This window comes from Citrus sinensis, chromosome 2, assembly GCF_022201045.2.
Source record: "Citrus sinensis cultivar Valencia sweet orange chromosome 2, DVS_A1.0, whole genome shotgun sequence".
NCBI lineage: Eukaryota > Viridiplantae > Streptophyta > Magnoliopsida > Sapindales > Rutaceae > Citrus > Citrus sinensis.
In genome coordinates this window covers 8,889,792-8,900,251 of record NC_068557.1, presented here as the reverse complement: position 1 = coordinate 8,900,251, position 10,460 = coordinate 8,889,792, and the positions used below count along the sequence as shown (strand labels likewise).

General features: G+C 34.5%; 1 protein-coding gene across 2 annotated transcripts; it reads right to left on the bottom strand.

Moving 5' to 3' along the window:
- Positions 1 to 769: 769 nt before the first annotated feature.
- Positions 770 to 9,393, bottom strand: LOC102613514 (phytyl ester synthase 2, chloroplastic-like). 2 transcript variants are annotated; one of them, XM_006468795.4, is made up of 14 exons: positions 8,869 to 9,393; positions 8,258 to 8,309; positions 8,049 to 8,104; positions 7,627 to 7,785; positions 7,084 to 7,188; positions 6,038 to 6,144; positions 5,522 to 5,649; positions 4,528 to 4,636; positions 3,859 to 3,989; positions 3,031 to 3,400; positions 2,368 to 2,481; positions 1,775 to 1,860; positions 1,548 to 1,657; positions 770 to 1,056 (listed from the first exon to the last, which is right to left on the bottom strand). In XM_006468795.4, the coding sequence occupies exons 1-14, from the start codon at positions 9,128 to 9,130 to the stop codon at positions 866 to 868; spliced, it is 1,980 nt and encodes a 659-aa protein (XP_006468858.1). In that variant the 5' UTR covers positions 9,131 to 9,393; the 3' UTR covers positions 770 to 865. The 2 variants fall into 2 exon arrangements, with proteins under 2 accessions (XP_006468858.1, XP_006468859.1); XM_006468796.4 differs by having other exon boundaries at positions 5,522 to 5,643.
- Between the last annotated feature and the right edge of the window lie 1,067 nt (positions 9,394 to 10,460).

Sequence of the window (10,460 nt, the reverse complement as noted above, 5' to 3'; positions counted from 1 at the left end):
TTTTAGATAAGTGTATAATCTTTATTAAAATTTATTAATTATGAATTTTTGATGGACGAAACCAAAGATAGAAAATGAAAACACATGAGATTGATTTGATTGAATAGTCTCATTTTAAGTGTTGTAAGACAGGTCTTTGTCGTTGAATAGTCTGCTTTTAGAATATACTTGATCATTTGCAGTCATGATTTCGAGATGATGCACCGTGCGCTATGGGCTATGACCATACGAAAACGATTATTGCAGTCCCCATTGTAAAATTAATCGATGTTAAAGTAAAACAAATGATTTGATGAATAATAAGTAAATAACTCAAAAAAAGTACCCCCAAAAAAAAAAAAAAAGCCAGATCACGGTCATGCACCAGGTAATGATTAATGAACTGCATGATGAGCCTTGTCTTGTCAATGAAGGTTCAAGGAGAAAAAAAAAGATATCAATGATTATGACATGAAAGTTGAGAAGACAAACTAACGTTGCAGTCGATGATGATTTAATGGACGGCCCGACTTTTGACGTCGAGTCATGGACACCTCGAAGAGTCCAACAAAATTAGATTCATTTTCTCTATATTTTACGTTTGATTTTTCAAAAAAGTACAAATAATTTTCCGGGTTCAATCGAGGACCTTATTTAATGAATTTATTTATTCATTGTTGTTAATGTCGTGAGAAATTATCCCAACTCCGTTCCACGCTTAAGTTTAATTCTATTTCGTAATTTCTTGTCACTTTAAATACTAACAAAACCCAAAAAAGTAAACAAATGATGAGAGTCTCAAGGACGGCTAATCATTCGATTTAAAAAAACTTGCGAATTCGAAAGACCATAATGAACTTTTTACTAGGAGACCATCATGGCCTAATTAAATTTCAAAAGTTGGAATTTCAGATGTTACGCCGTGAGCAGCTTGGTAAGCAAGTCGGGACAACACACTCCTGTAAGGATCTTTTTCTCTTTTCTCCTTCAGAAAAGCAATGTTTTTCTTGATCTCATCTTGGACTTGCAAGTACAATTCATGAGCTTTACCTTTGTCTCTTAATTCCTGCTTCCTCCCTTCCCAAATATAATAAAAGATTCAAGTTAGTGAATGAATGAACATAAGTTAATATTAGCTACCGAACTTGACAAATATGTTAGCATCTACTAATTGTCAAAAACTAGCTCATGAACAAATGATACACATGCATCAAAGGACAGGCCGGGTTCATATATATTGATTGAAGCAGTGGACCAGTATGCTTTCTCATTCTGATTTGAGACTACATAAAATCATGCATTTATACCTCCAAAAGAACAGTTTATGTAAACCTAAGCTAATTTATACCATGGGCATTTCTGCATTGTTCAGATGGAGGGATGCTGGGAATGGGAAAGTTCTGTATTCAACTTGCATGAAACACAACTCAGAAACGCAACTTTTTGATTGGTAGCCTAAGAGAAGGTTTAGTAAAATGACGCTATTACTTTGTGTCGGCTTAGGCTAACAAGATAACCATCACAAATGATATTACATAATAGATAATCAGTGTATCTAACGGCCATACCTTCTGTTTCAATTGGTTTCCCGAAATAATAATAAAAGCGGCCTGGGACTTTTGGCAGAAACATGGGAAAATGTAAATCTTGGTTTGCCACCTCCCCGCGCGTCTCAGTCCTATCATCATAAGTTTATGCTAAAATTCTAAGTTACCGGCAATAATTGGAACATAACCAAGGGTAAATGAAAGGGAAAAAATATATAGTTTATTATGCAAACATATACACCCAGTACCTTAGATTCCCAACTGAATTTGTAAATTCTTCTATGATAGACTTCATAAAGGGAATCTTTATTTGGTCATCATAATCAAGCAGTACCTGACAACAATAAACACGTATCAATTATTGGTTAGAAAAAGTGATCAACTGAGGAGCTATAATATAAAGTGTGGTGTATGCAGATAAGTTAAAGATACACAAGGTACAAATGACGTGACACTATTTAGGAGTGTATAATATTAATAGGCATAAAGGAAACTTATTCAAAATGTAATTTCTTTTAGAAGAAACAAGAAATTTTATCTACCCCCACCCTTTTCCTCTCTTCCCTCACCCAACCCTGCCAACCACCACCTCCTCCCCGCGCCCAACACCACAAACAATCTCTCAAACAAAAATGTCTACCAGTGGTTTGACACTAGTAGGATAGCTTAGGATATCTACAAGTTGGCAGGAACTGCTGTGTATGGTATTTAACAAGTTGAAAAACACCTTCTAGAAGTTCTCCATTAAATTCATTGCACATATCGAGAGTCTGAAGCTTACACTTCTAACAGCAGTTGATAAGATGTTCAAACCAATCAATTAAAAGTTCTGCAGACTTACATCTCCAAAATCATCCTCTCCAACAACGCCAAAAGGTACAATTTTAGCTCCAAACCTAGCCGCCATCCTGATAAATTCTGACTGTTCTGGCCAAAATAACTTGTACTCCTCACCCTGAAAATATGAGGATCACATAATTAAATTATAAGTCCTTTTTCTCGATAGACATGATACGTACTCATGCACCAGATATCCTCAAACGTGAATATTAGGATTCTAAAGTAAGAATGATTATGTTTTCTTCATAAATTATCATTTGAATTTCAGTTGTGGTCCAATTCAGTAGGAGAGAAGCTCATCATCAAGTTGTTTGGCGTGGCAATCATGGAAAGTGAAAAGGCTTCTCTGTCTGAATAAGTACGAGGAAGACAATATCATGATTATTTTACAACAGCAGATCACTTTTATAATGGGTCAAAATTGTTTTAACTCCACCAGATTTTCCAACAATTCTTGGCTTAAAAAAAATACAGGCTTTACTTCACTTCACTAACTTTCTTTAAAATGACTACATTCTACAAGGAAATTGTGACTTAAATTTTTAAGTTCAAATTCTAAATCACTAAAATTTTGACTTAAATTCTTAAGGGAAAAAATAAAATTGCACTAGTCTCTAGTCATTTAAGCACTTTTAAAGGTAAAAATAACCGTTAAAAATGTTACCTTTCGATGAAGCGCCTCACGTATGCCACCTGGATACAGTAGGATATGGGACTTTAATGATAGAAGTTTGTAGAAGTTAACTGCTGAGACAGGGACCCCACCAAAAATTCCAATTTGGTCAAATGGAAATGAGTCTAGTAATCGTCCATCTTTTAGCTTAACGAATAGCATAGGGTGTGCCATTCCTCGCAAAACAATTTTTCTTTGGATAAAAAATTGACAGACCAAGGGGATTAATTCAATTCCCAATAACATGTGATAGCCAACAATCAGGACTGGTCCTTCCATAGGAATTCCTCCAAGACCACGCACAATCATCCCATCCTCCAGAGTGGAGAGTGTCACCGGGCTAAACATTTGCTCAATATAACTGGGAATTTCACAACTATTAGATTTCATATTCAAAATAAACTTCACTAAACGAAATTGAATTTAACAGAAAATCTATTCAATGAAGATAGTGAAACATCTTGGTCCGCACAGAGCTCTGCCCGCTAAAGGCATACTAATCAATGTGACATTTACTCATATAAAATCCATAATCAAATAAAATTACCCACCTTAATTCGTCTATAAAGGGGAAAAAAAAGTATACGCCTTTTCATTAGGACAGTACGGAACTGTCCAAAAGGGAAAAAAAAAATTGTCAAACTGATAGGGTCTTACAATTAGTCTCTCTATAGTCTCTCTATAATTAACTGACAAACCCCAAACCTACAAATAATGCTAATCAACTGATAGACTGGCTCATATCAAACCTTTTATTCATACTGTGACAACGACAAATTTCAAAGAGCATTTCTCAGTTTTAAGCAGAACACTGCCTACCTTAATATTAAATTTAATTTGTTAAATTCTGAAGGAGCTAATGGCACATAATCTGAAACGCAGTCTAGGTACTTTCCACGACGATAGAAATATGAACCCTTGATGGCACTCGCTAAATCAATGCCATCTTCCTGCCATTAAAGAAAGCATATAAAATATTGCAATACACAGTTCAATACTATGCCCAGTCAAATCGGCTTGGATGTAAGATGACAGAAACTTAACAGGAATTGATAATGTTACGAACATAAACAAGAAAACTTACAAAAATGCTTAAATTTACTTCAACTTAAAGAGCTTTGATCCCATCATTTACAATTTTGATTGTCACAAAGGCTCTCAAAGATTTCTCCATTCAGTATAGTAGAAGAAATATTTTAATTGGTTGGTAGCATTAAAATTACATTGGTCGACTACTGCCCTTTTGTTTTATAGATAATTATTTATTCCAATTGTTTGGTATTATCTGTAGCTGAGTTCAAAATTGAAATAATTGCTTCTCTCGTTGCTCTTTGCTGTCTAAAAATTCTCATCATAGTCCAAAAGAGTATCACCTGTTGCATTTACCTAGGCTAAGAGAGTATTCATAAAAAGATTGCCTAAAACATTACAACTCTGACAGTTTTGACTTCACCCATGCAAACACACAGAGAGACATAGATCAATTACCAAAAATAAGAAATGGCCGCTGTCCCCAGCACGACGAATCTCACCATTTGGTAATGCATGAAAAAGTCTTTCACCTTCCTCTAGACTAGGTAGCAACTGATCTCTTCCACTAGAAAGACATTGTCAATTTAGCCAAATCAGTTGGGAAAGAATAGTGAACTTAAAAGAGAAATGTGCGAAAATCATGGTATTTGTGTGTGTGTGCTTTACAAGCTTAGATGACCAATTTAGACAACAAACAGCATTTTCTTACATCAGGGACATAAATGTGGAAGCTTTATCTCTTGTGTACAAAGATAAGGGATGCTGTTTATAGTTATTTAAGTAAATACTATATTTTGACTATGCTAACCTACTGCTCACTACTCTATCTTGTTATCTAGGAAGGATATGAATAATATAGTCAAAACAGAAACCAGCCCATCATAACAGGTGAAACTCAATCTCTGTGCAAATGTTGATAATTTGTTTATTTTATTATCATGCAATCCTGATTTCTGAAATGATTAATTTCTCTTTGCCATTTCCGCTTCCACTGCACAAGTGAAAACCAAATTTAACTATAATATATCGGCATTGCTTTTTCCTAAATTGCAATAAACTTCTCAAGGAGACAAAATATTTCCCAAGAGATACAAAAGGTGTCATTTCAACAATGTGGATCTCATCTATCTTCTTAATATTTATGTACTCGAATAGACTCTCACTAAGGAAAATTCCCACCATTTGTGTCAAAATTGGAGGTAAAACCAACAAAATTGAATGCTATAATAATGGTTTAAATTGAGGGGTAGATTTCTAAAGTTGCATCAAGCAGTAGATGCTCAAAATTTCTGTTTGTTGGTTGTTTTTATTGCAGTCATTCTGCCTTTTTTAAAAAAAAAAAATATTTCTTTTTGGATTTATAGTATAAAGTTGTTACCATGAAATACATCTTTCTTTCACCCTAATAACCACTGAAACACAAGGGAATCATGTCAAAAGATAAATGGACCTGGAAAGTATCAGTGTTTGAGCTTCTACAGCATGAAGGCGTGCGTTGACAAATGTGGAAGCTGTTTTAAGCATTTGAAGCTTCCAGATAAGTGTTTCTTGTGGTAAGATGTCTGTGAGAACCTGCAACTTAAATTGTAAATTAAATTGATGAGCAATAAAGAGAGTTACAGAGTGAGAATCAACTTCAAGATCAAAGAAAGAGCAATCTCCTTTAATAAAAAAATACAAAAGAAGGTCAAACTACACTGGAAGCAACAAGCAACTTATCATTTTTTTTTTTTTGGGTGGTGAATTGAGCGTATGTGCCAATTAGATGAATTGAAGGGCAAGTGATGGTATCTGACATATTGACAAAATACAGATCCAAAGATGCATCTTTCTATGGTGTTTAAGATTTTGTTTTCCTATATGAGGCAAATGATTATCGTCTTAAGATATATCCTCTGTTTTCACATGCAAGTATAAGACAAGTATATTACTATGGGTAGTTTACATGCTATTGAATTAAACTTACGGAGAGATACAAGGGCAGTGCAACAGAATCTTGGCAAAGACCTCCAACTGTTTCCTGCAGAGTTTGTCCCCTTACCAGGATACCTGACACCCTTTTCAAAAGATCACCTGGATATATGCCGCAAAATTGCTAATGCTATTTTGGAAGATTTCGTGTGGGGACTTATATTGAAACAAAATCAAAATATCTGATCATGGTAAAGAATCCATTATCAAAATAAAGAATCCTAGCGTTTTCAACAACTAGGTGCTAGTGGACCCCTCTACTCAACCTATGAAAGAGGTACTAAGTACAAATCTGACAAACTACCTTCTGACATGTAGATCATGATACAAGGGTGAGAGGCAGAAATGATCTTCTACTGGATGTTTACAACAACAACCACCAAAAAAGAAAAAAACTTAATGGAAAAAGAAAAATATCTCAAGAAAAAAAGGGATAAGGGCATATCCTACTGTAAATTTCTTAAAAAACTGTATTGGCATGAGCATTTTGATTTGGATTCATCAGAAAAGAAAAAGAAAAAAAATAATAATCTACAGTTAGCTGCATGTCCATTGTGCATTCAGCCTTTATCATTAAATCCATAAAGACAGACACCTAAACTTTTCTTTTTAGAGATACATAACCAAGACTTATAACAACTCCTCTTCTCTTCAGCATGTTTTAAGACCACTGGTTTAGGCACCTAAATTCAATCAATTGATTTTTGATGACTAGTTGAAAGCACGCCATGATTTGCAGGATACCAGAAAAAACTAAATGAATTGATGCTACTGACTTCTAAATGAGACCCAAAAAGCATACTAAATGGTGGCAACATCCCATGCTTCCAGCCATCCAGGGACCTAAACTTCTATTAGTAAGAAACTTCAACAACTTTTTAGAATGATTCCGTAAGAGGAATGTTTTGAAATAATATTTGGTGCATTTTTAATGCACTTCCATTTTAAGGGGTAAAAATGTGGGTGAGATGACCATTCTGGACCAAAAAAACCAATATATATGTTGAACAACAGCAAAATAATATAAGTCGGAATATAGACCTGTCATTGAGCTCAGTACATAACGGAGGCTAAGATGGAAATGGTCGGGGATGACTTCCAACAAAGGAAGCACTGTTTGCAGCTGTGACTTGCTGAAAGATGTAGCTGAAGAATGAACATGACTCAGGTAAAGTGAAAGCAAATAATTATCTTCTATAAAGTTGATTCACTTGCAGGACTTCTATTGAAGCAGAGCATTTTTTATTTTATCATTCTGAAGTTCTGCTGCTTTTATAGCAATTTGTTTCTTCAAATTTTAACTGTCTACATGTTGCAGCCTTCTAGTTTTATTCTCTTTTACCATTTTCCAAGTACTTAAGCACTCTACTAGTTAATCATAGTTCTCTTTGTACAATAAAATATATATGATGATAAAAAAACACTGTGTACTCAGTTTATGATATGATTAGGGGTAAAAACTGAAACTAAATTTAACAGTCCTATCAATACATGCTTACATAATGTTGGATTTTCCAGGATCTAAAACTTTCAAAAAGTAAGGAAAACCGATTCCATAATATGATCTACAAAGGAATATCCCACCTGGATTTGCCAAAATCAGAACAAGATCAACATCAGGGTTACAAGATGCAACAGCTAGTGCAATGCATGCCCCAAGAGATTCCCCAACCAGATATATAGGTCTATTTGGTGAGTGTTTAACTTCTGACCTGACTGTTTTCTCCACCAGCTTGATGAGACCTGTACATGAAATACTTGATTACAACAAGGTCGCATTTGGTAACACAAAATTTGGCTGCAGAATCAGAACGGCATGGATTGAAGGTTGTATTTTTCAAATATAAAGAGAGCAAGAGAGATATTAGCATCTCCTTTACCACTCAATTCAAATTTCAAAACTCTGATTTTATACATGAAACAAATATTTAAAGTAAATCCTACACACCATCTACATTGCTCATTATAGGAACCAACAAATACACCACCACAAAGAATAACGATACCTGCAAACGACGTTCGATCCTTGACAGGAATATGCAAGCACCATATATCAAAAATCCTTCATTAATAAAAAAATCGATAAATTACTCAGACATACATGGTGAATCATTGGATGTCCACATCAAGATGGCTTCAATTTCGAAAACTTCTCAACAGTTCTGATTATCAATGATTGATGGTATAAAGCACTCAAATCTTGGACATTACTTACTTTCCAAGCGAGTAATGGTGCCTAACCAGTCCAAGTCCTACTCCATCAATCCCTTCAAAATTTAAAATAAAAAAAAATGAATAATTCATGCTATTTCCACTCAGAGCTTCAAAGCTATAAGTAAACCATTTGAAAAAAGAAAATACTCCAGCAACAAATAAATTCTAAATTGGCAAATCAACAATTGAGCTATAATGACAAAACATATCTAACATACTACAGCATTATAAACCAATCTATTAATCTTTTACCATTTCATATGTGCAATGCGTTTTATGAATCAAACATTACATAATACAAATGCCTTTTACTAGTGAAATCTCTGAATAGTGATAACTTATTGTACCGAAACTAAAAGGATTGATGTTGACAAAAGTTATACCAATAAATAATAAGAACTTGACAACTTAAATTCTAATTTCCTTTTTTTAATTATAATAGTTACTTGATAGCTAAGTTAACAGATCATTAAAACTAAACTCATTTTTAATAATAAACGAACGACTACAAGTGTTAACCAATCAGTGAGCGACAGACGGTTAAGCGGAAACATATAGAAAGCTAACGGACAATTCAATAACAGTGAAACAAGCAACTAAAGAGACACTGACCAGGCAAAAAGAGAAGGAGAGGTGAATCGTGAGAGCGGGCCCCAGTCTCCAGTGGAGAGAACCAGCGAGGCGGTCCGCCGTCTGATTTGATCATAACCTTTGATTCTTCAAAGTAATCCCTCAATCCCTTTCTCGTACCTTCTACATTCATCTCTGCAAAGCGCGCCGTCGTTTTCGTCGTCGCTGCCACACGCCTCGGACTCGGGTGAAAGGCCTGAAACGAGCCGGCGGCGAAGAAACAAGCTCCTGCGGTTGTCGCCATTGAGAGAGTGATAATACAACACTGTGGAAGAATACGGGAGATTTAAATTTATATGTAATTTGTAAGGAGAAATGGCGGAAGCAGTTGTGGAGGCGAGAAACTTGTGACGAAACTGATTGTGATATAACAAACGTGAACGACAAACCATTCTCGCTGCACGTATGTGGCTTGATTATTCTGTGAAGGTTTTTTGAATTGGGGAAATTGGAGGAATGGAGGAGTGAGTCGAGGTGGTTAGTACTAACTAGGCATGGCAAAATTCTATCACGGATTCTCATTTTAAATGGGGAAAATTTTAAATAATTTTTGGGAAATAAGGTGGGGGAGTGGTGAAAAAATAACCCTTAAATTTTTAATGGGATGGGGTTTAATTTTGCACTCTCCGTCCCACCCTCCACCTCCCACCTCAATCTCTATTATATATAAATATATTTTTAATTCTTATTTAATAAATTTTATTTTATGAATTATAATGTTAATGTCAATTAATATTTTTTTAATTTTTATGTAATATAAACATGATATAAATGAAAAAAAATCCTATAATATTTTTTAATTATGAAATATTATTATATTTTTTTTCTCTTTTAAAGTGCTATGCTCTTTAAATATTTTTTATTTTTAATATCATTTTAAAATATTGTTTCAAATTTTTAGATATTTTTTAAAAAGAATTTAAATACTTTATAATATGGTGATGATTTTATTTTAAATCTCTAATTTTTAACTTACTGAAATCATGTATTTATACATAATATAAAATAAATAAATGGAGAATGGGGTGGGGATGGGGAAAGCATTCCCCACATAGGGATTCTCCATCCCTATCCCACTAAATTTATTGAAAAATAGGGTGAGAAATGGAGGCAAAAATCTCTAACGGGGTGAAAAATGAGGTAGGCCTCCCCACTTCCACCCCACCCCATTGCCACCCCTAATACTAACAGACTAGGAGCCTAGCGGCAGCTGCGTTTGATTTTGGCGAGATGTTTGGACCCGAGAATAGACTAATCTTTGTTAAGAGTCAAAATTAGTCAAAGTTATAAGGACCAGTATGAAGAATTGCAAACTATGTTTGTTACAAGCTACGGTGACTTCACCACTTCTGTAAAGTCCCACGTAAAATTCTTATTAGCTAGGGACCTAACGTCTTAAGTATATCAGATTAAAATTCCTCATTGGAAATATAAAGCAACCCCCCCCCCCCCCCCCCCCCCCCGGAACTACTATATATATGCATGGAAGCTCATGTAATTATTAAATTAATCAATAACAATAAGCTTATCAATAATAAACTTAATAACAAAGTATGCAAAGTACTTTAGTTAAT

What these genes read in the sequence shown, in the direction of transcription:
- LOC102613514 (XM_006468795.4), bottom strand. Translation starts at nt 9,130, where the DNA reads ATGGCGACAACCGCAGGAGCTTGTTTCTTCGCCGCCGGCTCGTTTCAG. An exon ending in GGATCGAACGTCGTTTGCAG is followed by an intron (nt 7,786 to 8,048) that starts GTATCGTTATTC and finishes TTTCATGTACAG; the next exon opens with GTCTCATCAAGCTGGTGGAG. An exon ending in GTGAGGCGCTTCATCGAAAG is followed by an intron (nt 2,482 to 3,030) that starts GTAACATTTTTA and finishes TCATATTTTCAG; the next exon opens with GGTGAGGAGTACAAGTTATT.